Source organism: Mirounga leonina, unplaced genomic scaffold, assembly GCF_011800145.1.
Source record: "Mirounga leonina isolate KUSES-001 unplaced genomic scaffold, KU_Mleo_1.0 Mir_54, whole genome shotgun sequence".
In the NCBI taxonomy this organism is placed as follows: domain Eukaryota; kingdom Metazoa; phylum Chordata; class Mammalia; order Carnivora; family Phocidae; genus Mirounga; species Mirounga leonina.
Genome location: NW_023270812.1, coordinates 9,299,259 through 9,325,740, shown reverse-complemented (window position 1 = coordinate 9,325,740; position 26,482 = coordinate 9,299,259). Strand labels below are relative to the sequence as shown.

General features: G+C 46.2%; 1 protein-coding gene across 3 annotated transcripts; it reads left to right on the top strand.

The window, feature by feature from the left end:
• Positions 1 to 457: 457 nt before the first annotated feature.
• Positions 458 to 8,685, top strand: TBXT (T-box transcription factor T). 3 transcript variants are annotated; one of them, XM_034991950.1, is made up of 8 exons: positions 458 to 663; positions 1,079 to 1,343; positions 2,105 to 2,239; positions 3,053 to 3,114; positions 3,234 to 3,295; positions 4,914 to 5,087; positions 6,411 to 6,540; positions 8,412 to 8,685. In XM_034991950.1, exons 1-8 carry the CDS (start codon positions 458 to 460, stop codon positions 8,683 to 8,685), a joined length of 1,308 nt encoding a protein of 435 aa, XP_034847841.1. The 3 variants fall into 3 exon arrangements, with proteins under 3 accessions (XP_034847841.1, XP_034847842.1, XP_034847844.1); XM_034991951.1 differs by having other exon boundaries at positions 4,911 to 5,087; XM_034991953.1 differs by lacking the exon at positions 4,914 to 5,087.
• Positions 8,686 to 26,482: the final 17,797 nt, after the last annotated feature.

Sequence of the window (26,482 nt, the reverse complement as noted above, 5' to 3'; positions counted from 1 at the left end):
AGGTGTCGGGGCTGGGCCGCGGCGCGCTGGGCCCGGCCCGGGATTTACAGGAAACAGGCGCGGGAGCCCATTGTGGGCCCCCGGGCGCCCCAGCCCGCCGGTCGGGTCTGAAATGGCCGCGCGCGGCCAATGGGCAGCTGCCCCCGCACTTCAAAGGGCGCGCGGCCCAATCCGCCGGCCCCCTCCGCCGCGGCCGCCGCTCTATTTATGGGAGGGGACGCAGTTTCTCTCCGCAGAGACCTACTCTAGCCGTGCCTCGCGGGAGTTCAAGTGGAATAACCTCCCCCCCACCCCTCCCCCCGCCCCCTCCCCCCAGATCTCGGTCCGCGCCCTCCTCTGGGGCCAGTGCTGGGAGCCCCGCGCCGTCTCGGGAAAGCGGCCGCCGCCGGGGGTGAAGGTGGCTCTCGCGTAGCGAGCCGGGGCTTCGGGGGGCGGTGGGGAGGGGGCGGGCGGGAGGATGAGCTCCCCCGGCGCCGAGAGCGCGGCGAAGAGCCTGCAGTACCGAGTGGACCACCTGCTGAGCGCCGTGGAGAGCGAGCTGCAGGCGGGCAGCGAGAAGGGCGACCCCACGGAGCGCGAGCTGCGCGTGGGCCTCGAGGAGAGCGAGCTGTGGCTGCGCTTCAAGGAGCTCACCAACGAGATGATCGTGACCAAGAACGGCAGGTAGGCGCGCCCGGAGCTCGGCGTGCGCCAGGCGTTCCGGAGGCCTGGGGGAAACTTTCCCGCTGTCCGAGGTTTTCTCCCAGTGGGGGTCTTCTTGCTCCTTTCCGCTCGGTTCGGGGACAGAGCCCTGTGTCCCCTCATTGTCACTCTCTGGGGTTTTCTCCGCGGAAGTTTGGGAGAAGTCTCGCAGACCCGCGTCTTGCCGGCTCGCGGGAACCCTCGGCCAGGTCCTCTGGGACCCTGCCTCCGGGGGCGGTGGGATAGTGTGGAGGACGCTGGGGACTTGTGGGGGGCTCTGGGAAGGCTTCTCTTTGCCCCACAGTGACAGATGCCTCTGTCCCAAGCTTTGTGCCTTAGGTCTAAAGGTCTAAAGGCTCAGATCCGGGGTCCTCTGGCTGCACTCCTTCCTTTGCAGGAGGATGTTCCCGGTGCTGAAGGTGAACGTGTCTGGCCTGGACCCCAACGCCATGTACTCCTTCTTGCTGGACTTCGTGGCTGCCGACAACCACCGCTGGAAGTACGTGAACGGAGAGTGGGTCCCGGGGGGCAAGCCTGAGCCTCAGGCGCCCAGCTGCGTCTACATCCACCCCGACTCGCCCAACTTCGGGGCCCACTGGATGAAGGCGCCCGTCTCCTTCAGCAAAGTCAAGCTCACCAACAAGCTCAATGGAGGGGGTCAGGTAGGTGTGATGAAGCCCGCGGGGCGTGGGGGGGTGGGCAGGGACAGCGCCAGGAGAGGCCGGGTCTGCACCTTCGGCGTGGTGGAAGGGACTGTGCTTGCGCAGGAGGTGACATCTGTCCTGGAGAAACTGCCACAGCCTTCCTCAATTAAGCCTTCAGTGTTGTTTATAGTAAACTGATGATGGTAACACCAAGGGGGTAGCGCCGGGGAGGGTGCAGAGCTTCACCTTTGAGGCTCAGCAGGTCTCAGGCTTTGGGGAACTTTTGCATTCAAGTCTTCTTCACCTTACCTAGAGGCAGAGAAAATATCAGCCTTGATGGTAAGCGGTCACTTTCCAGCTAAATATATGCCATCGTGTTTGCTGCGTGGTCTGAACAGATTTGTAAATTTGTTTTCTTCTAAGAATGTCTTTACTTGGGGGATTTTTTACTGGGAGGCCCCATGTTCAAGCAAGGCGCAAACAAGCTCAGGCTTTTAAAGATGTCTCTAGCCATCCTGGAAGCATTAGGACGTTCTTGTACCCGGTCAAAGGATTTCCCGATGGGCATTCATTCCCTTTAATGGTGTGTAGCACCTCACATTCCTTTCCTTAAAGCAGTGTGGGAAGCAGCACCTGAGGGGAAACCCACCAACTTCAACAGTAAAGACACTTTCTTGTGAGCTACAGCATTTTCTGCACCTTGGATGTATTTTTCTTCTCAACAGCAGGGCAAATGGATGTCTCGTTATCTGAAGGTCTTGTCTGTGTGCTTCCCTCAGATCATGTTGAACTCCTTGCACAAGTACGAGCCTCGGATCCACATAGTGAGAGTTGGGGGCGCACAGCGCATGATCACCAGCCACTGCTTCCCAGAGACCCAGTTCATCGCAGTGACCGCTTATCAGAACGAGGAGGTGAGCGGCCGGGCGGGCATGTGCCCCCTGGGAGGTCCCAAAGAATGCGGACATCCCGTGTGTTGGTGTACTTTAGACTGAAAAGTTATGCCTTTTCAAATAATCTACTATGACCATAAAATTGGGACAGAGGGGAGAAATTTTAAAATGTGTGCCTGTTTAAGCATTTCTCTTTTAATTCTCTGTTAAAGTGTCTATAAAACTAGAACCATCTCCTAAATTCTCTGAGTGAAAAGAACAAAATATTTAGGTTAAGTTCTATAAGAATTTCTTGAGAACAAGATGAGTGAGAGAGGCAATCTTTGGAGATCTTCCTGAAAGGGTGGGGGGCAACCCTCCAAACCTGGGCAGTGTGAAGGGTCATCTAGATACAAAATACCGGTTAATGCCTGTAAATCTCTAAGTCTGACCCCAAAGTACAGACATTTTGTGATTAGCTGGTTAAGTTGTCAGTGTTGAGTGCCAACTAAAAGGAGCAAATCACTATTTCCTAAGCAGATTCAGGTAATGTTTTGAGCCATGTTTGGGTGATTTATGCACACAGAATGTTGTCAGCAGTAGGTTAAACTCACTGTGAATTCCACTCAGAAAAGCAGCATTTAAAAACTTCCATAAATGTACTGTTCTTTGTTAAATATTACAATTACTCAGCCACTTCAGGCCCAAATAGAAAAATAGACCTGGAAGAAAGTCTGCTTATGTTTAAATATTTAAAGGAGGGGGTACTGATGTTTCCCAGTTTCTCGGGACTGAATTAAATCCTCTGGCTAATGGACAATGTGCCAGTCAATGTGATTTCTTTTTTTTTTTCAGATCACGGCTCTTAAAATTAAATACAATCCATTTGCAAAAGCTTTCCTTGATGCGAAGGAAAGGTGAGAGAATTCTAACTATACCCTTTGGGCAAAGAAATATGCAGAAAGAGGAAATATTGCTGCAAATGCTATTTTCTGAATGTTCTCCTTTTTGACGACTCAATACACTTTTTTGACAGAAGTGATCACAAAGATATGATGGAAGAACCTGGAGACAGCCAGCAGTCTGGGTACTCCCAATGTACGGTTTGTTGCGTTCTGTCCCCACGTCCCTTGCTTCCGGGACTAGGCTGCTGAGAGCCAGAGCTGGGGATGCAGCCGACAGCGGGTTTCTGAGTGTGGCTGGGGAGCAGACCGCCCAACGTGGGCCCATGATGTTGGAGCTATGTTAGTACTGTCTTCAACCTCTGCTCTACCTGAGGGCTGTGGATGCGCATCTGGCACTTGGGACTCTTGACAGAGAAGCCAGGGGAGAACTTACCTGGGCTCGGTTGTTTGGCTCCGAGGCAGCTCCCACCGTGGCTGTGTCAGATGGTTGAGATCTTGGTGGGTTTAGACTCTGCTCTGTTGGGCAAGTGGAGAAGCCAGCTCGTTACAGCCACTTTGAGATGGTTTCTCTCGTTACTAATGATGGCGGACGAAGGACCACCTTTGGAAGGATGCTTGTGAGCAGATGTGGTTTTTCCCGTAGCCCATTTCAGTTCCAGGAGCGGCCCAGCAACTCCGGCTGGTTTTGGTGGTGGGGACAGTGGCTTGTAGGATGGGGAAAGTGCTTTAAGTCCGGCTTCCTTTCCGAGTTCCACGAGCCAGAGCAAAGTGGTGCAGGTCTAGGGAGCAGTGTCTGTTAGGAGACAAAGTTTTGTGTGGCTCTCCTCTCTATGCAGGGAAGGGGCTTGGAATTTAAATAACTGACATTATCGGGAGAGAAAAGTTAGTGCTTGCTGCCACTTCCAGGGGCCGCGGGGACCAACATGGCACATTCTGCGGACACTCGTTTTCTGTCCTCTGTTTCTTTGTTAATCATCTTCTGGGCTGATTTAACAAACAGCTCTCCTAAAGTGGCTCGTGGGCTGCCATCACTCGGGCATTTGATGGGGGGCAGGCTTTGTGGGCAGATCCGGACCTTTCTCTCATTTCAGTGTTGTCTGAAGCATTGTTTGTCGTTTGGAAGTTATAGCCAGAGTAGTTGTCCTCTTAGAGGTTGCTTTCCTGAATTAAAAGCAACAACAACAGACTTAAAAGCAGGCAATGGAGAAGAGATTAGAGTGTGAGAGGCAGGCAGGGTAACATCAGAGTGATTTTTCTGATGGATGTGCACAGTGGGGAGAAGGTGAGCCTAAAGCAGAAGAAAAGTGGGCAGAAAACAACACACGTCTAGCCAGGACACAGCTCCCCGTCGTGGTGAGGTGGTAGGAGCAGGCCAACGGGGGTAGGGGGGCACCACGCACGTGACTTGCCCCGTGTGTCCCCGGCGCATCTGGCTCTGAATTTTGTGTTTCTATGTTTTTTCATGCTCAGGAGGTAGGGCTTGGAAGCTGATGGGCCTGGGAAGATTCTGGCAGGTTTGAATAAGACAGGTTGAGGAAGCAGTGGGCGTTGGCTGAGGCTGGGGTCCCCCAGCTCTCCTCAGGTGCCCCGTGGGTTTGGAAACCCTGGTCAACCTGTGGCCTCTCATGTGGAGCTGAGGCCCAGATGCCTTAAGACTTGGACTGGGGACTCAGTGCAAGACACTATGCGTCCTCACTTCATCGGGGACCCCTCAGGAAGAGACCCACCAATTCCAGGTCTCAGCTCTCCTGTCCTTTAAATAATGGAGGTAATGCAAATGCCAGTTACTCAGCATTCTTTTCCCACAGCAGGGGGGTGGCTCATCCCTGGAACCAGCAGCCTGTGCCCACCTGCCACCCCCCACCCTCAGTTCGGAGGGCCCCTCTCACTTCCCTCCACGCACGGCTGTGAAAGGTACCCCGCCCTGAGGAACCACCGGCCATCCCCCTACCCCAACCCTTATGCACATCGGAATAATTCTCCAAGTAAGTCCTAAGTCAAAGTCCGCCTGGGGTATGGGGGTGGATGGAAGACCACTGCAGGAAAGGCCTCTGTAGGATGGATTCCAGAGATCAGGGTAGGAGAACCTCTTCTGGAACACACACCCAGGCCAGTTCTTTGGTGGGCTCAAGAGGGACCTTTATTTCAGGTCCAAGCTGTGGCCGCTGGCTCAGCCGCCGAGAGGTCCAGACCAGGGGCTGTGGTGCCGAATGTACTCAGTCACTGCTGGAACTTTTTCACCCTACAACTGTGGGTCCATCTCTAGGGGCCCAGGTTTGGATCGTTTATGAACCTCTCTAAAGTGATGGTGTTGGGTCAGCCAGGTATAAGAATTACTGGCTTAACTAGACCCACGCACGATTTTCCGTGACTCCCACTGATCCACGAAGCACGTTTCTCCACGTGTGGTGCCTGGAGCAGCATCACCTCGGAACCGGCCCAGGCGGGCGCAATCAGCAGGCTTCCAGTGATCCCGATGCGTGCTTACGGACTATGAACACAGGGCTGGACCGCTGAGATCCCTTTATCTAACTTCCTCTAACACCACGTACGCCCAGACTTAATTTTGTTGGCTCTAAAAGGAGGAACACAGCTAATGAACACCATAAAACAATTAAGCAATTAAAGCTGCTTTGAAATGAAAGGACCTTATTGATGAAGAAATAGTCATGGGGTCTTGTTGAAGCAGTGGCTAGACTCTGAGGCTAGAAGATCATATTTTAGTGTTGCCCGGAGTAATGGTTTTTAAGGTCTTTTCATCTCTTAAGAAATAATATTTTGGGAAAAGGCAGGTTAAAGTTATGCTTATGTTTATTTTTGAGGATAATTAATCCCCAATCAAGTGATCGTAGGATCCCTTTCTACAGGGCATCTATTGATCTGAAGATAAAGAAAAAGCTTGGGTTTACTAGAATTTATTTTCTAATACATACATTTGGCCATAAATATTTGCCTTTGATGACCAGTTAAACAGGCCAACGGACAGTCTTCTTTTTTTTAAAGATGTTTTATTTATTCATTTGAGAGAGAGAGAGAGAGAGCAGGAGCAGGGGGAGCGGCAGAGGGAGAAGCAGACTCCCCGCAGAGCAGGGAGCCCAATGCGGGGCTCGATCCTAGGACCCCAGGATCATGACCTGAGCCGAAGGCAGACCCTTAACCCACTGGCTTGGGTAGTCTTCTGTTCCATATCCCAGACTCATTTTGTTTTCGGTGTTGGGTGGTGCCAGTTGTTGGTAGTATTTCACTGCATTCTGTTGCTCCTGGAAGACCGCCTCCCCGCCAGCTAACGACGCCTTCTTCGCCCACAGCCTATTCTGACAATCCATCTGCATGTTTGTCCATGCTCCAATCCCATGACAGTTGGCCCAGCCTTGGGACACCTGCCCATACCAGCATGCTCCCCATGAGCCACAGCGCCGGTCCACCTACCGGCTCTAGGTAATGTATGTCTGGACATGATGCGCACTGTCCTGGGACCCTGAGTGTGACATCATGCCATCTCCATCCATTGGTTTTTATTCTGCCCCTTCACCTGTGGGCGGCTGGCTGTTATTGGTAGTTGCGTCACTAACCCGGGATCCCAGGTTACATGACCCTGGGTTACTGTTCCAGTCTGACTTCTGGGAGGACCAGTGGCCCCCTCGGGGTGGCATGCATGGAGCTGGGCTGTAACAGAGGGAAGCCAGGGCCCCCATCCCGGCTCTGGCACTTACTAGTTCCTATAGAGGACACGTCTCTTAAACTCTCTGAGCCTCGTTTCTACAAGAAAAAATATGTTATATAACCCCAGCTTCGGCCTGTCTTTACAGAGCTGTTGGGGTCAGCAGGTGAAATTTGAAGAAATGTTTCTAGAACCATTTTTGACAAGAGCTATTAAATTGAGGGGAAAAAATGTGTTGGCTTTTCTGTGGATACAGGATCAAAGTCCTTAACATATATGCTGGTAACTAGTAAAGAAAAATGAATATTTTATTATTAGCTTGAAAATAATGTACAGGGAGATTGGCTTAAAAATCAAGCTGATTGGTAAATGTATTGCTGTTTTTCATAGGATTATTATAAAAAACTAAGTCAAAGCTGAAAGTCAACTTTCATTTTCTGAAGAAACAGGCTCAGAGATATTAAATGATTTAACAAGTTGTTGGCTCAGAGCAGAGTGAATCTGTAAACAAGTTATCCTGACTACGAAAGCAGTGCAATTTATTGTATATAGAATACCAAAATATGCCCAAGATTTTAATTCTTTTGTCTCAGAAACAATTCCTTTATAATTAGAATCTAATTGTCTTCTCTTAAAAAATAAAGCAAACAGTGCACAAGGCAGCCAACAATTCAAGGGCCCGAAGGTCGCTCGGAAACCTGCACATAAATGGACTAACCTGCAGGTTACAAACACCCGGCCTTGGGGACCCCATAGTCCCATTGCGGTCCCATTCTGATGGGGCATCTCAGAGCTGTTTCCTCTCTCTGTGAAATGGGGATAGTAAACTGCTTCGTTCAACTCAGGTTCGTTTTTGAGGTCAAATACATCTGAAATACAGAACAGGGCTTGGTGAACAATACCGCACAGTATGGAGTGAGGGAAAGACATTTTCTCAGAGCAATTTTAGCATAGTTGGATGCTGTTTAAATCTGCGTTGCTAGACTGAAGGGCTTCGCACTTGTTTCTAGCTGCTTCCTCCATGCATCGGGAAGCGGGCTCGAACCTGGCCGCAGGCCGGGTACCGACCGACGCGGCCCGTGCAGGGCAGGACCGGGTGTGCGTCCACGGCTAGCTCCCGGCTGCTGGTCCCGCACCGCATCCCGCCGGCCTGCGTGTTACTGCGCAGCACAGAGCGCGGGGCAGAGCCTGCAGCGAGCGCCTTTTGTACCTTAATGTTCCAGGAAGGCGCTGTTTCCACGGCCAGAACCCCAGCAGCGGGGCGGGGCGGGCGTGCTAATTAGCACAGACACGTAGGCACACCCCCGAAACCTCTGATTCGGGGGGTCCGGGGGCTTGGGGTTCTGAACGAGAGCGCCAGACGACCGGCCTGGAGCGGTTGGCAGCAGGAAGGGCTGGCGCTCTGGCAGGAGCCGTGAACCGCACCCAGCCTTTGCACGCAGGGCCTGCAATTTTGTTTCTTGTTGTCAGACAGGAGAGTAGCTTCTGTGGGGCCTCAGGGTGTGCTTGAGAGCCCACGGCCTGTTGGGAAGACCCCGTCCGGGTGGTGATCGCGAGCGGGAGGTCTCGGTGTTCGCGTCCCCTGTGCGCTGGTCCCGAGCCTCGCTCCACCTCTGCTTGCCTGAGTGTCTCGGTTTTCCCCTTGCAGCCAATACCCCAGCCTGTGGTCTGTGAGCAATGGCACCATCACGCCCGGGGCCCAGACGGCGGCCATGTCCAACGGGCTGGGGGCGCAGTTCTTTCGGGGCTCCCCCTCGCACGCTGCGCCTCTCACCCACCCGGCCCAGGCCTCCTCCTCCTCGGGATCCCCGCTGTACGAAGGGGCCCCCACGGCCACAGACATTCCCGACAGCCAGTACGATGCGTCGGCCCAAGCCCGCCTCATAGCCTCGTGGACTCCCGTGTCACCACCTTCCATGTGAAGCAAGGCCTGCGTTGTGGCAGACGCAGGACTTCTGTGTGGGGCCTCCAGTGTGGATTCGGTTGATCCCCGGGTACAAAGTGGCAGCCCGCGTGTCCAGGGAAGGAAACAGGCCCTATCACCCTCCCTTTAAAATGGGAGGGATCCGTGTTCTCCTGTTCCCCAGGAGTGCGTGCCCACCGTCTGGGGCCGCCGATGCCCACAGGTGAACTGGGCCTGGAAGCCACGCGGCTGGCCAGACTTACCACGATTCACAATAAAAATGATTTGCTAGGGTCCGGAAACTTTTTGTTTGTTTCTCCTACGGCCCGTAGGTGACTTGGCACATCGGAGTCCGTAAACCCCACCAGTCCTACTTGAGCAAGAGAAAAAGCACACTTAATTCTCTTCCTTGTTGCGCGGGGCTGGTTTCCAGGCCCTTGGCGGCGCCTGCCACAGTGGACGCTGCTGTGAAGGACAGAATCCTATCAAAGCTGAGGACAGCAGATTGTAGTAGAAACGCAGATCTGCCTGCTCTGCCCACTAGAATGTGTTTATTTTGAGCATAGGTAGTTAATCTCTTGTATTGTTAAACCTAGGATTGTTTATATTTTTCTTTTAAGTAGCCAAAGACAATCAGCAGGAAACATTTTCTGCAAAATAAAGGCAATATCCAAATTTGGTTGGTCTAGTTAGTATTCAGACTCCTCTTTTTTTGGGCGAGATTTTGGGAAGACCTTGTCCCAAAGGGGCATTTTAATCTGTTGTGAACCTTGGTACTTTCTCAAGTGAGCTGCAGAATGGGAAGTGAAATCTGCATGTATTTACTCAATGCTAATTACCACAAAAATGCAAAAGAGGACAAATGATTTTCGAGATGTAGGTAGACAGCACTGAACCGTGGATGATGACAACATAAAGCAGTAAAGATGAACATGAGATGTCTACCCGATTGGAGCAATTCAAACAAAAGCACATCAGATGAATTGACAAAAGTTACAGCTTACGTGTTTGGACAACATGGCGTTTATAAATATCTTTACTGCTTGTGTTTCCAGCAGAGAACTGGAATGGTGCTTTGTGCTTGACTGGGGCAATTTCTCCATCTAGTGGCTGAATCCTTGTTTTGATGCTACTTGTTGGAGCTTGATTGATCCTCAGAACCCCTGCTTGCTGAGAGTTACGGGTGGCCGGCCCATTGGAGCTCGGCCAGTAAGGCGGCGTTATAGTGGTGTCGTGGACCGTAGAGGTTAAGAGAAATAAGGCTGAGGGGTTTTGAAAATTCCCAAAGGAGAGGAAGAAGTGTTTCTTTCTTTTTTTTTATTCTTATGTTAATCCCCATACATTACATCATTAGTTTTAGATGAAGTGTTCCATGATTCATTGTTTGTGCATAACACCCAGTGCTCCATGCAGAACGTGCCCTCCTCAATACCCACCACCAGGCTAACCCATCCTCCCACCCCCCTCCCCCCTAGAACCCTCAGTTTGTTTTTCAGAGTCCATCGTCTCCCATGGTTCGTCTACCCCTCCGATTTCCCCCCCTTCATTCTTCTCCTCCTGCTACCTTCTTCTTGGAAGAAGTGTTTCTAAAAGTCAGCATTGCTCACTTATTAGTTACTTCATTGACCCCTGAGTTATCGTTGCCCGAGGCTCAGTCCACGCTCGGGCTTCCTTCGAGTCCACCTGTGATTTCTGGGCCATGCACGGATCCCAGTTCGCACGAAGTTCACACTTACTGAGTGTGAACCTAAAACTCCGTGCCAGAGCTGAGTGTTTAGGGTACTGTGTTTGCCATACAGGCGGGACGTAGTTCTCCTCAGCAATTTGCTCCTTCAAAGTTTTTCTCGATGCCATAACTACTAGATCTTATTGCCGCTCACATGTAGGTATAGCCTAAATCAGATGATTTATTGACAAATGTATTAGAAGAATATTTTTTGGATAAACCGCTGCCCGGATAGAACTGGGAAATGAAAGCGGCTCCCGTCTGCACTGTGGCTCCTGCCCAGCCCAGGTACCAGCAGGGGCTGCTGGGGAAGGGCTGGACTTCGAGGGCGTGGACAGTCCCTTGGGGTCCCGCGGCCACGGCACTGGGAGCCCACCTCACAGAAAACTTGCAGCCCTCTGTAGCCAGCTGCTCTGTGAAGCTCTGAAGGCTGCCACCAGGGTCTTGTCCTCCTAGGGTCCACCCGAGTGCCCGCCCCCTGGCAGGCCGGCAGGACTCCAGGACTGACCTGAGGGCGTAAGAGGAGCCTGGGTGGAGGGTTCTGGAGGGCATGGCCAGGGAACCCGGGGAGCCTGAGGCACACGGCCCTTTCTAAAGGGGCTTTCGACTCTGCCTGGAGAGACTGATTTTACATGTAGAAGACAGGCAGGATCTTGGCACGTTTGAGTTTCTAAGTGTGACCCAGATTCAGGGAATTAATATTTAAATAAACCAAACAGTGTTTTTCTGGCTATGCAAGGGGGCAGTGGCAGCCACATGGTGCAAAGAGCTTGCAGTTTGGTGCAAAAGACCTGGATTTGAGTGAGAGTTACCCACTCCAAAAATTCAAGTTCCTTATCTGCAAAGATGGAGAAAGAAAATGCTCGTCTATCAGGGTTGTTGTGAGAAATGAAAGAGATAAAGGTCTTGAAAAGTGGGTAGAAACAGTGACATGTGCTATAGCATCGTAGATAGGATTCCAACCCAATAAAACAAATCGTTGCCTGGCTCTATTTATGGAACCCGTAGAATAAGGTATTGCTGCATATAAGAAACACCTCGTCGAGATCCTCAGCATCTGTCCTAATTCAGAATGCAATGGGAAAGTCCTAGGAATTATTTCTCTACCAAGATTAAGGTAGGTTCTAAATTATTCACGAACAATAAATGTATAGCCCAATTTTTAAAAAAGGAATTATACAATCTGAACTCCTTGTCTTTGGGATTACAGAGGGCCTTTCTCCCTGTATGTATATAAGGTGAAAGTGACCTTTAAAAATTGATCCCTGCCACTTTGAATGTATGTGGCCAGATTGTTTTATTCTTTTTTCTTTTTGGGGGAAGGTGGTGGTGATAGATAGGGATTATGCCTTCTAAAAAGAAAAATTACTTTTCAAAATATGTATTTAAAAGGAGAATGTGTCATGAACACATTCCTGACCGAGAATATGAGCAAGGGAATCCATGATATCTATGTAAGATTAAGATGGCACATCTGTAATCAGGTTAAAATTACAGCCAACCGGAAAAGTAGAAGCTCACATAAAGTTAAAGGGATCTAGACCCCCTATTCTATTTTTTTGGCATAATATTATATATATTTAAAAAAATGTGTTAGCCCACACTAGAAAATTATAGAGCTCTGTAATAAAAACACTACATTTGGACTATGGCAACATACCCAGAAACCTACAAGTGGTTTGTGATTAAAATCCTTTCTCCCCAGTTCCCAAAGCTATAGTTTTGAGAAGGAAAGCTTATTTTTCTCATATCTAAATATGTTTATAATTCTAATGTTTTTTTCTTGTATAAAAAAAGAAGAAGCTAAATGACTGTCTTTTTTTCCAATTAAAAAAAAAAATTCCTGGGGCGCCTGGGTGGTTCAGTCGGTTAAGTGTCCAATTCTTGATTTTGGTTCAGGTCATGATCTCAGGGCCACGGGATTGAGGCCCACATGGGGCTCCGAGCCCAGTGGGGAGTCTGCTTCTCTCCCTCTCTCTGTCCCACTTCCTCCCCTTCTCTCTTTCTAAAATAAGTAAATAAATCTTTAAAACAATAATTCCAAACTTGGAATTATAAATAAAATTTATTGTTTTTAAGTTTTAAAACATATTATTATAAAACTATGATATCATTAGCCTGCAGAAAGTTAGTATTTTATCAAATAAATTTTATATAAACATAATGCAGTGTGGGTTTATAACATGCTTATGCAAATATATGACCAAAGAGCTTTAGGGTCGGGGACACACGTAACCATAGTGGTGTGAGGTGCCCGCGCTACCCGAAGGCGTGGCGGTGATGAGTGGAAGGTAAGTGCCACCAACTCAAAAACAACCACGAAAACAACAGAGTTGTAGCTCAAAAGTCAACAAAGGAGATAGAATGGAATTATAGAGAAAATATTCAGTTCTAAACAAGAAGAAAAAGGTTTCAAAGAGATGGGACAATTGGAAAACAAATAGCAATTTTAAACTCAGCCATATCGATAATTATAATCAATGTAAACAGTCTAAACAAATCAAAGGCATAGGTTGTCAGACGTGGAAAGAAAGCAAGGCCTCTAACTGTGTTCCCTACAACCAATGCACTTTAAATCTAAAGACACACATGTGTTAGAAGTAAAGCCATGGGGAAAGATATGCCATGCTAATACTAGCCAAAACAAAGCTGGAGTGTCCATGTTCATCGTAGGTCAGCTGGGTTGCAGAGCACAGAATAGTCCAGAATAGGACAAGCAAGGGGAACAATGGTTTGGGAACCACCTGTAGGACACAGGACCTGGACCTGTCCATTCACGTCTTCCACCCAGAGGAGAGGGCCAGTGATACCTGCTGTGGGTCGGTGACTGGATGCACTCTGATTCTTCCACTTTTCAGTTGGGAATATTTATTGTGACTGTCTTTTGTTTGCAGGGCATGGGGGGTGCGGCAGAAACCTTTTATTTCATAGAGTGGCATCCAGACGTGGTGTAGGTCATGAGACTGAATGTTGAGTCTGATGCTGGGATCATCTCTTCCCACCCGAGATGCTGTGACAGCTCGCATTATTGGCCTAACTCTTGGCTCTTGCCTGTATCTGCACCCTTCCCCATATGGGACTTCTCAGCTCCTCTCCCAAAAGGCAGAGTCTCCTTTCTCACTTTTCACGTCCCCAGATTAGCCTTGTTACCTACTTTGGCCAGTGGAATGTGGACAAGGGGTACAATATGTTAGTGGGGAGACAAGGCTCCGTCACTTTCTCAAGAATGTCGCTGGGAGTTAAGCTCTTGCCTTCTAGGCCCAGAAAGTGTATGTATGCAAGGAGCAGAGCTGACCCGCGGAACTGCAGTGCCGAATGGAGCTTCCCCTGCAGGCCCACGAACATTGTTTCACGTCGCTAAGATTTTGTGGGGGTTTGTTATGCAGCAAAAGCATACGGATACTGAAATTGGTCCTTAGAAGTGGGATGCCATTGTGGCCAGAAACTAAAATGTGTGAGATTAGCTTTGGGATGGCTGGTGGAAGGCCAGGAAACTTTTAAATTTGGGAATGTGGCTCCCCATATTCACTAGCACAAAACGTTTGGTAAAACTGTTTACTGCAGCAACGGGGAAGTCAGGAAAGTCACCTGGTGAGTGCGTGGAAATGGGCAGGTGGTGCCCACACAGAAGACTGAAAGTATAATCCACCCTCTTTCAGCTGCATGTGGTTAAGACACAAAGAGATGAGCTCAAAAATGAACTGGCCAGTCTCCAAGCAAAACGTAGAGGGAATTTACAGGCTCCAGAACTCGCTAGGAAATCATTCCTCATGACCAGTCTGTCCAGCTTGAGGCCAAGAACAAATCGAGAGTACTGCCTGTACGGGATGGCTGCGGGATGAAGACCAAAACAAGGGTCTGAAACAACCTTTGTTAAGACTTCTGAATGGGTCAGGGCGATTCTAGAAAACCTTTCAACTGCATAACATCTCTTAAAATCATAAGGACTTTATCTCACAACTGTCTGAACAGTCCAGAGAGCCATGCAGCCTGAGCAGCCCATCATGTGTTGGTGACTTATCCAGCCGTAACTGTGGGCATGTGCAGCAGTAATCTGTCATCACATTTCCACAATTCTCAAGGTGCGCCTCAAGCTGAGCTTGTGGTGACACGGTATGAAGGGAGGTGCCCAGAGAAAGGAGCTGGGAAACATCCCTTCACCCGAGCTCAAGAGGCATCCTGAATCCCAATATCTTCTCCAAAGACAGCAGTAGGGCACACCATGGAATAAAAGATGAAATTAATTAAGAGAGAGAGACCTAGGTGAATGTTCCTGACTGAATCTCATACCAGCCTTTTCACTCCTCAGAGGCACACATCCAAGATTTAGCAGAGATAGCGCCAGATTCCAGATAAGGAGCAGGAGGACAGTGTTTTTTTTAAAAAAAAAAGGATCTATTTTATCCAGAACACGAACTCTTCAGGGCAGATTGTCCCATTGGCTACTTGCTGGGCCAATTGAAAAGTGCTCTGAACCCAAGAGACACCAGGAGCTTCCATCAACAGTAGACAAGGGAAAACAGGAAGGCATCATACCGGAGGAAGAAAAGAGGCCGCCAGGGGGTGCAGAGACAGAGGTGATGGCAACGAATGTGTTTGGAGAGGGCTTCAGATTGTCGGCGGGGGTGCTACGCTCTGGTCCATGTCCATGGATAGCCATCGAGTTTGAGAGGACTTCATGGTAAATGAGAGAAAACATGAGAGAAACAGCAAAATCTCTCTGGGAAATCTAGAAACAGAACACGACTCTTTGATGGAATGGTTTGGCTTATGTCTGGAAAGATAAGAGCAGAGGATTTAAAGAATCCTATCCGTAGCCAGTAGAAATGTGGTCACCTTTAAAGGTAAGGGTCAACAGCTAATAAAAAAGACATGAGGTTGAAAAGTTGGGGCCCCCCGGGTAGCTCAGTCAGTTGAGCATCTGCCTACAGTTCAGGTCATGATCCTGGGGTCCTGGGATCAAGCCCCTGCATTGGGATCCCCACTCAATGGGGAGTCTGCTTCTTCCTCTCTCTCTGCTCCTCCCTACACTTGTTCTCTCTCTCTCTCTCAAATAAATAAATAAAATCTTTTTTAAAAAAGGACATGAGGTTGAAAAGTCAGAGATCTATAGAAATGCTATAAGGGTCTACAAAGAATTCTTTAAAACTGAAAAGGTAATATCTCACTGAGCTAAGAGAAGGTCAAGTACGAACTCCCTTGGGCTCAGGAGAATAAGTCAGACTACAAAGAGCACAGAGTGTGTATCAGAATACATACCTGACCGCAGAGAGCATGGAGCAGCTGCTGCCAAGAGCAGAAGGCTATGTAAGCTCCCTTCAGAGCTCCAAGAACAGATCAGACATTACCAGACAGCTCAGGGGGCCTCCGGCGACGCTTTTCCTTAGATTGGGGATGAACACGGACGGTTCTCCACCTTGATTCTCAGGGCTGGAGCACGGTGATGAGAGCAAGCAAGCCATGCAAGGTATCAGGTGACTCAGAGCTGGCTGGTCACTGGAGCGAGAATGTAAAAATTGAAGGAACACGGACAAGTATTTTCTGGGTAGAACTCTATGAGTGATAGAAGGTAAGAGAATTTATAGCCAAAGTTTCAGTTCAGTGATAACAATGTGAATCTTGCTCTGCTCAATGGTAAAAGCTCACCTGGAAACTGAATGAAATGCCTAAACTTGAACGTTGAATTTCTTAGTGAGTTCCATGAGCATGGAGACCTGGCTTTGCAGGGACAGCTGAGTCTGCAAGATTGTGAGTGGGGGGATAAAGAGAGGAAGCTATGGGAGGCAAATAGACAATCAACAATGTAGAGCAAATTTTAAAAGAGTTTTTTTTTTTTTTTAAATCAGGTGTTTATTTTAAAAAGAGCTGGTGATTTCTGGCCTGCTCTTCATCCTGCAAGGAAGAGCAGTTGCTGGTCAGAAACATGTTGCTTGCCTGAGCCAGAAGTTAGAAATTAGAATTAGAAATTAGCCAGTGACCAGAGACAGAAAACGAGTTTCAGAAAGACCTCATCATGCAGTCGTTCCAGGAAGAGGCTTTCTACCTAGAGATGTACCACCCTATCCCTCATTGTTAGGACCCAACCAACCAACCACTGGAGATAAGTCCAACAACTCTTTTCTACCCACAGCTCAAGACTGACATGGTTGCCCTGACTGGACCCTACCTGGATCTAGGTGTCCATTAGAATTATCCAGAAATCTTCTGTCTCTGTTTTAGACCCTGCTCCTGCTTTATTGAGGAACGGTAACCAACAGGCCTCTTCTGAGCATCCTTGACTGGTGAGCACCCCGTCCACAACTGACACACACTAGGTTGTGTCTTTCTTCTACACCTAAGCCAAGAGATGCACCAAGAAGTGTCCCCCCCATGGAGACATCAGTGGTGCTTCCTCTGGACCCAGGGCCAGCTCCTGATAAGGAGGGGACAACAGGCTCCTTGGGCCACACCTGTGTGTTAGCAAGTGTTCTTTTTCCTTTTTTAAAAACATTTTTAAAATTTTATTTTAAGTAAACTCTACATCAAACATGGGGCTCGAACTCATGACCCCAAGATCAAGAGCCGCATGCTCCACCGACTGAACCAGGTTGTTTCTCATTAAACAGGCAGTAGCTTTGAGGTTTTTCTCTTCTTAGTCTTCATTTGCATAGGTTTGGGGTTATGAAGGGCCTCATGTCTTAATAGTAGATAACTTTGGGACCTGAAAGATCAAACCAATCTGTTCAGGGTCTTATTTTAGAAAAGACTTTTCTGAATTTCTTGTCTCTTACTCAGAAGGAGCAAATAATCCATCCCTAACAAATGAAAGAATCATTTTCACGGACACCCTCTCTTATCCTGCTTTAAGAACAAGGCCTACACTTGCATGTGAGGAAAGGGATAGCGATCCTGATCCTACGATCCTACATGTTGTATCTGATATTTGTACAAACATCTGCCTCTCATCAAGTCTCTATGTACCTACCTCCAATGACTGCATGGTTAGAATATCCCATTTACACAAAGAATTTCATGTGCTTCCAAGTTCCTAGTGAGTTGTATATTGATTACTAAGTTCCCTAATTCTGTAGAACTTAACTTCATCCTTAAGCTGTGTTAATCAGTTTTTGGTGGGCTAATGCTGTATAACAACCAACCTCAAAATCTCAGGTACTCGCAAAAACCAAATCCTTATTTCTCACTCACATTGCATGTCAGTGTTTACAGACTAGGGTCTGCAGCTCTGCTCCAGGCAGGGGTGGTCTAAATACTGTCCATGGGTTTTTTCCTCAGGGACTAGGCTTAAGTGAGACATTGTCTGGGTATACAGTTCTCACGGTGGAGGTTGGGTGATAGGAGATCCAGCAGAAACTTCCAACGTTTCTTTTTTTTTCTCTTTAAAGATTTATTTTTTAAAAAGATTTATTTATTTATTTTTAGAGAGAGAGAGAATGAGAGCAGGTTGGGAAGGGGCAGAGGGAGAAAGAGAATCAGAAGCAGACTCTCCACTGAGTGTGGAGCCCAACGTGGGGCTCGACCTCACAACCCTGAGATCACGACCTGAGCTGAAATCAAGAGTTAGATGCTCAACTGACTGAGCCACCCAGGTGCTCCAAGATGTATTTATTTATTTTAGAGAGAGAGAGAGAGAGAAAGAGAGAGAGCATGCTCATGAGCTTGGGGAGGGACAGAGGGAGAGGGAGAAAAGCAGGCTCCCCACTGAGCAATCTGAGCCCTATGTGGGGCTTGATCCGATGACCCTGAGATCATGACCTGAGATCACGACCTGAGCTGAAGCCAGGAGTCAGAGTCTTAACCATCTGAGCCACCCAGGTGCCCCCCCCAAACTTCCCACATTTCTTAAACCTTTTACTGATAACCGGCAAGCTTTAACTTTCACCCATATTATATTAGCCAAATCAAATCACATGGCTAAGCCCCACATAAGCGGAATGGGGAACCATAACTCCCCACCCAGAGCATTCAGTGGGAGATGAGAATGAATAGTCAGGAGACAATAATACAACTTATCATCAACTATCCAACTTTGAGTGTGAGTACAATAATAATTTTTCCCCACCACAAATGAATACCATTTTTTAAGTAATAGCTTCTTATGACTTTTCATGTGTATAATTAAGAAATTTTGTGTTTCAGTTCTAATTAATGTACCTCCTGTGTTTTGCAAATGATTTCAAATGTCATTAAAATATACTATTTAAAAAGTCCTCATAAAAGAAAAGCTTATCCCTCCCTTTTATCCTTTCCTTCATTTGTCACCTGTAATTACTTTATAACACCAATTTACAGAGAACCTGCGTTAATAAACATTGTTCTTAAAATAAAATTTGGCTCTACAAACTGGAAGGAGAAAACATTATAATTACAAAGACCTTTACATAGCAAAATCCCTTAGAAAACCAACAACACAAATAAAGCAAAAGAAGACTTCAAGCCAGATACTTGTATGTGAGCTGAGCTGCCTTACCAGGTAAATGCTGGAAAAATGGTAATGCACGGTATGGGCGAGCATCCATACGGATCTTCCCCGCAGAGTGGTTTCCCTGCTGAGAGTTTGAAGGATCCTCCCTTCCATACAGACTCTTTCATAGCATTGATCTGCTTGCAGAGGTTCTGGAAGCGGGGCTTCCCCTTCCTAACTCTGCTCACTATTGTCCTTCCTCCACTTAAAAGGAAAGCTTTACTGCTGACTCACCGGGATCTTCATTGACTCAGGTGTAAAAGCCTCCAGACATCAAAGAAAGGACAATTGTTCAATTTCAGGGCATCATAAAGGTCCCAGACTCCCCCCAATAAATCCCATGAGAATCCATATGGTAGAAGATGCTCACTTCCCAACACCCAGATGCACACCCCTTTGGTTTCCGCCACCCACAGAAGCAAGCTGGCCGAACTGACTCCCAGTCCTTAGATCCTGGGAGTTGGTAACTGCTGTCATTTTGGGTGATTATGATGCGTTTGTCACTATTCTGAGTGCACTGCATGTGTCAACTCAACCTCCTAAGAAACTTATCCTTTTTTTATAGCAAAGGAAGTAGAGGTAGAGAGCAGCGAACTGTCTCGTCCAAGGTCACACAGCTGGGAAGTTGGGGATGTAAGATGTGTGCCCAGGAACCTGAGTATGCTTGACTTGGCAGGACTAAGTCAGGCGCACTTCCCAGACCTGACATGTGGGACCAGGGAGGGTGGACAGACGCACAGACATGGCTGCCGTGGTTCCAAGGGGGAACCCAAGAGGTGTCTGATAGGTTAAATGACATTATACAGGGGAGATGGTGTGATGTGGCCTGACCAAAGCCCAAGGCTGCATGCTGGGGCAGGAGTGGCTGGAGGAAGGGGGTGGGAGCAGAACGTGACGGGTAGCGAGGGGGTGTTGTCAGGTGTGAATGGTGTTGGAAGAGAGTGGAGCCGACCCCCACACCTCCACCGTGCTTCTGTCCTGCCCCCTTCTGTTGGCAAGGACGTACTGGACGCACATGTGTGCCAACAGTGCGTTAGGCTGCGGAGGAAATGGGGCAGGTGAAACCCCATCACTCCCTCCAAAACAAGAGCAGTTTTAAACGAAGGCACACTTGAATGACGCTAAGTCTTAGCAGAAGGGCAACCGGGCGGGACTGCTTCAAGGCAGCTTGTGAAGATCTCTCTCCAAGGAGGTGACTGAAGCCAAGCCTGCGTCTCAAAGCCCCAGGCAGGGGGAGATGGGTGGGAGCGCTTTCCCGGGGACCGGACCACAAGCAGAGACAGCACCCAGAAGGTCCACATGCATAGAGCGTACAGAGCCAAGAAGGGTGGGAGGTAGTGGGAGAGGGGGGCCGGACAGGACCGGGCAGGCCTTGTGGGCCGGCCAAGACATGCACGGTTTTTAAACCGCGGTAAAATACATACAACATAGGGGCGCCTGGGGGGCTCAGATGGTTAAGCGTCTGCCCTCGGCTCAGGTCATGATCAGGGGCGCCTGGGTGGCTCAGATGGTTAAGCGTCTGCCTTCGGCTCAGGTCATGATCTCAGGGTCCTGGGATCGAGCCCCGCATCGGGCTCCCTGCTCCGCGGGAAGCCTGCTTCTCCCTCTCCCGTTCCCCCTGCTTGTGTTCCCTCTCTCGCTGTGTCTCTCTCTGTCAAATAAATAAATAAAATCTTAAAAAAAATATACATACAACATAAAAAATTTACCGTCTTCACCATTTTTATGTCTACGGCTCAGTGGCTTCGGGGACACTCTCCTTGTTGCGAACCATCCTACGTCCATCGCCAGAACATTGTCATGCGAATGGAAACTCCGTTCTCTTCAAAGGCTCTCTCTCCTTTCCCCTCCCCCAGCCCCTGGCACCTAGTCTTCTCTTTTCTGTCCCTGGGGATTTGATGACTCCAGGGCCTCACAGGAGTGAGATCACACAGGGTTTGTCTTTTTGTGACTGGATTCTTTCACTGAGCCCAACATCCTCAAGGCTCATCCTTGTAAAAGGGAATTTCCTTCCTTTTAAGGCTAACTGATATTCCATTGTTTGTAACACATTTTAAAAGATATTTTATTTATTTGAGAGAGAGAGAGAGCATGCGCATAAGCAGGGGAAGGGCAGAGAGAGAGAGGGACAAGCAGACTTCCTGCTGAGTGGGGAGCCCCACACGGGGCTCAATCCCACGACCCTGAGATCATGACCAGAGCCAAAATCAAGAGTCGGGCGCTCAACCGACTGAGCCATCCAGGCGCCTCTTCTTTTCTTTTTTTTTAAAGTCTTAAAAAGAGTTAAAATTTCACTTCATTAGTCTACCAACTGTAAGACTGAATGAATTTCACAAAAGAAGAGGTGTCGGTTGGGAAGGGCTTGGTTCGGAATGGGCTTCACAATGGAAGCCATCACACCCAGTGCATGCCCGGTGATAACACAGAAGTGGGGAGCCGAATGATAAGGTGATCGTCTCACATTTTGCAACGGCTTTTTATAATAACTGCAGTGCTGATATGAAAAGCATTGACCATCTTTCAGGAAAAGAGATAGTTAATATTGAACATACTTATTTAATATTAGCAATATGGTACCATTCTAAAATTTGGAGAAAAGTATTTTATTGACCCAAAGATCTTGCTAAGAGGAGAACTGAGATGTTGATCACATCAACCTTTTCATGAGGTTTAGATGGAAAAGAAGATACTTGAGTCTTTGATTTGAGATTAAAATGTGTGTAGTTTATAATGCAAATTCATATGAAAAGTTGCAAAATGCTTTGTGCTTAGAAAGAGTGATTTTTAAAGAAGATATTTTTAAATAATATAATCTTTGGATTATAATGAACATTGTTGACCAGATCCAAAGAAAAAGCTGATTTTAGATGATTCATGTGTGCTTCTTTTCACTCACTAGGAGAGTCCACTTTATTTTTTATTTTTTGGCTTAAACAACAGAAATTTTTTTCTCACAGTTCTATATGCTATCAGATTTGGTTTCTGGTGAGACCTCTCTCCTTGGCTCAAAGATGGCTGCCTTCTCTCAGTGTCCTCACATGGTCTTTCCTCTGGGCGCCATTCATCATATTGGCTTAGGGCCCCACCCTAAAGGCCTCCTTTTAACTCAGTCACCTCCTTAAAGATCTTAAATGCAAACATGGTTGTATTCTGAAGTACTGGGGTTTGGGACCTCAACATACAAATTTTGCAGGACACAATTCAGGCCATAACAACCTTCCTAATACATTCATAAGCAAATCCTAACTATAAAGAAAAAATGAAATTTCTTCCATCATGTAGGAGAGTCCACTTTATGCTTATGATTTTTTTTTTCCAAAATGGCATTTGAGCTGTGGAGTGTGTTTCGCCAGGAATATCAGGATCTGTTGTTTAACAACTAATAAATGAAGATACTGAATGACCAGAGATCAGAACCCAAGGATGCAGGAGTGGCAGTCTCTACCACGATGGTGCAGTTGTCGTGGGAATGTAACAACTCAGGCTGTCGAGAAAGGGGATGCTCCCTTCTGACTGGGGAGCTAGGATGTTCAATGGGGGCTCCACAGAGAAGCTGAAAAGGCAAATCATACCATCTGTGACTTTGTCATCTGTTAATGACTCTCCCCAGTCAATGAAAAGGGAAAAAAAATTTTCAAATTTTTATTTAGATTCTAGTCAGTGAACATACAGTGCAACATTGGTTTCAGAAACAGAATTCAGTGATTCATCACTTACATACAACTTCCAGGGCTCATCACAGCAGGTGCCTCCTTAATGCCCATCCCCCATCCACTCCCCCACCCCCCAGTTTGTTCTTTACCCTTAAGCGTCTCTTATGGTTTGTTTCCCTCTCTTTTTCCCCCTTCCCACATGTTCATCTGTTTTCTTTCTTAAATTCCACATGAGTGAAATCATATGGTATTTGTCTTTCTCTGATTGACTTATTTCACTTATCTTTAGAATTGTTTCACTAATCATTATTATTATTATATTAATAGAGAGTATTGTTCAGCATAATACACTCTAGCTCCATACATGTTCTTGCAAATGGCAAGATTTCATTCTTTTTGATGGCTGAGTAATTTTTTAAAGGGTTGCCTGAAATTTAGGTTACTTACCTAATCACACCATTGGGTGAGGTGATTCCCTCTTTATGTTTCAGGACGAGACCGTCTATATGTAGAGTTGTATCTGCCCATCTGCACCAGAAACGGTGGCCCCAGAGCTTCCTTTGTGGGAAGCTCCCTTTCCTTGTGGGAAAGGTTTTGATAAATAATCTGGTTTTCTAAATAGATCTGAACCTATTTGGATTTTCTGTTTCTTCTGTAGTCATTTTTGGAAACCTGTGTCTTTTAAAGATTTCCTCATTTAATCTGTTATTGAATTTATAAACAAAGCTTTTCATAAAATCTCATTTTCTTTTCAACATGGATAGGAACTCCAACATTACTGCCTCTGATTCCCAGTCTTTTAATTTGTTTATTCTCTCTGGGTTCTTTTGATCTGTTCAATTAGAAATTCATCAACTTGAATAGATCTTTTCAAAGAACCAGGCTTGGTTTTCATTAGTTGTCCCCCTTCTACATTTTCTCTTTCATTGATTTTTTACTTTTCTCTTTATCATTTCCTTTCTCCTACTCACCTGGTTTTAACATGTTGTTCTTTTTCTAGATTATTAAGGTGGAAGCTCAAGGCACTAACTTTCCAACTCTTTTCTCTCCGAACGCAAACATTGAATGTTATATATTTTCCCCTAAATACAGTTTCAGTTGCATGCCAAAATTTTGCTATGTGTGCTTTTATCATTTGCTACAAAATATTTAAAAAATTTTCTCTGATTTCTTTTTTAACACATGAGCTATTTAGAAGTGTTAATTAGATTTTTAAATATTTGGGGATATTCTACATGTTTATCACTTTTAAAATTCATTGCAGTTGTTATCAGAGAATATACTCTGACTTCCATTATTTGATATGTATAGAGACTCTTCTTATGACCTGATCTTCATGAAAGTTTCACGTACACATTCAAAGGGTGTCTGTTTTACAGCTGTAGTAAGCAGTGTTCCACATGTTAATTTCTTTACGTTGGTTGAAAGCGTTGTTTAAAGCTTCTATAGCCATACTAATCTTATGTGTATCTCTTTAATCAATTACAGAAAGAGGAGTATGGCAATCCATAACTATAATAAATCATTTGTCTATTTCTCTTTTCAGTTTTGTTCTTATTTTGTCTTATGTATTTTGAAGCTCTGTTGTTAGGTACATACACCTTGCATATCTGTCTTCTTGATAAATTGATCCTTTTAATATTATGAACTGTGCTGCTAAATCTCTAGTCATATTCTCTGTCCTGGAGTTTTTTTTTTTTTTTTTTAAGATTTTATTTATTTGTCTGACAGAGAGAGACACAGTGAGAGAGGGAACACAAGCAGGGGGAACAGGAGAGGGAGAAGCAGGCTTCCCGCCGAGCAGGGAGCCTGATGCAGGGCTCGATCTCAGGATCCTGGGATCATGAACTGAGCTGAAAGCAGACGCTTAATGATTGAGCTACCCAGGCGCCCCTGTCCTGGAGTTTTTACCTTGATAGTAATATAACCACACCAGCTTCCTTATGCAGAATTTAGAATATATATAATTTTTCAACCTTTTACTTTCAGCCCATGTCTTTATAATTAAAGCATATTTTCTTTTTTTTTTTAAAGATTTTATTTATTTGACAGAGAGAGACACAGCGAGAGAGGGAACACAAGCAGGGGGAGTGGAAGAGGGAGAAGCAGGCCTCCCGCTGAGCAGGGAGCCCGATGTGGGGCTCGATCCCAGGACCCTGGGATCATGACCTGAGCCGAAGGCAGACGCTTAACGACTGAGCCACCCAGGCGCCCCAAAGCATATTTTCTTATCAGTAGCTTAGAGTCGGGTCTTTCTATTTTATACAACAACAATTGTCTTTGATTGAAGTGTTTAGTTCATTTACATTTCATGTTCTTATTGACATGGTTTGGCTGATGTCTTCCATGTGGGGATTTTATTTCATTTAACCTACTTGTATTTGTCTTTGTTTCCCACTTCCCTTCCTTTCCTGTCCTCTTTTGTTTTTTCTGGACACGTCAAATATTTTTTGTTATGCAAAGTTTTACTCTTTGTGCTATTACCTATTGGTTCTATGAGATTATGATATTCATCTTTATGTCATTCCAGTCTAACTTCATGTAAAATTATATTACCTCACAGTCTATGAAACTTATAACAGCATAATTCTGTTTACTCTCTTTATACTTCCTTCTTTTTGTCTCATATTTTACATTTACATATAAATATAAACATACATAATCCGACAAAATCATTATTTCTTGGTTTAAATAATCAATGTATGATGTAATATTTACCCTTTCTGGTAATCGTCATCTTTTCCTTCAGATCTGAGGTTCAAACTGGGAATTATTTTTAGCATTTCTAGTAGGATGTGTTTGCTAGAGATGAATTCTTTAAGTTTTTGTCAGTGATTATCTTTATTTCACTTCCAGTTTTGAACAATATTTTCACTGATTATAGAATTCTAGTCGTTTTTGGTTTTGTTTGTGGATTTTGTGGGTCATGACCTTCTGTTCTGGCCTCCATTCTTACAGTGTGAGGCCGGTTGTCACTCACATCACCAGAAATGACCATGTACTACATACGATATATCTCCCCCTCCCCACTTGGGCTTTTAAGATCTGTTATTTATCTTTTGATTTTCACCTGTTTTACCAGGTTACTATAAAGATGACTTTTCTTTGCATTTATCCTGCTTAGGATTTGCTGAGAACTTTGTATCTGTAAGTAGTGTTTTTCACCAACTTTGGAAAGTTCTTAGCCATTATCCCTTAATTTGTTTGCTCTGGCGTGTTATATCTTTCCTCTTCCTCTCAGACTCCAGTTACTTGCATGTTAAGCTGTTTGATGTTGTTCCACATATTTTGGTTCATCCTGTCTGATTTTTCCTCTACTCTTTTCCCCCCTTTTTATTCAGTTTAGATTCATTTCATTGACCTGAGTTCAACTCATTGATTCTTTCTTTTGCAGCATCCAACCTGCTACTAAACCCATCTAATGAATTTTTTATTACTGATATATTTTTTGATCTCTGACATTTACAGTGCTTCTAATTTCTAGTGTTCATGTATCTGCTGAATTTTGCCATCTCTTCAGAGATGGCATTTGCTTTTCCTCCACTGGATATCTCAGCGTTTTCAACATAAACTTTGTAAAGTCTCTGACTCTTTGCAATTTCTGAGTCTGAGAGTTTCCTCTTTTTTTTTTTCTTTTCTCTTCTGTGTTTTGTTTTGTTTTGTTTTGTTTTGTTTTTTGAGGAGGAGAGGGGAGAGGCAGAGGCAGAGGGAGAGAAAGAATCTCAAGAAGGCTTCACACCCAGCATGGAGCCTGACTCAGTGCTCAATCTCAGGACCCTGATTTCATGATCTGAGCAGAAATCAAGAGTCAGACACTCAACCAACTGAACTGCCCAGGCGCCCTGACAATTTCCTTTTTTTAAAACCATAGGTCACTTTTTAATATATCTTGTAATTTCAATTTTCTGCTTTTTTGTAGAAAAGAAGAGTAGCAGTTGAAGTAAACAGCACTGCTCTTATTCTGTTGGGCTGAAGA

Excerpts from the sequence above, each read along its gene's own strand:
- TBXT (XM_034991951.1), top strand. The coding sequence starts at position 458 with ATGAGCTCCCCCGGCGCCGAGAGCGCGGCGAAGAGCCTGCAGTACCGA. Across the intron at positions 3,115-3,233 it reads TTCCTTGATGCGAAGGAAAG|AAGTGATCACAAAGATATGA; the intron begins GTGAGAGAATTC and ends CTTTTTTGACAG. Across the intron at positions 6,541-8,411 it reads GGTCCACCTACCGGCTCTAG|CCAATACCCCAGCCTGTGGT; the intron begins GTAATGTATGTC and ends TTCCCCTTGCAG.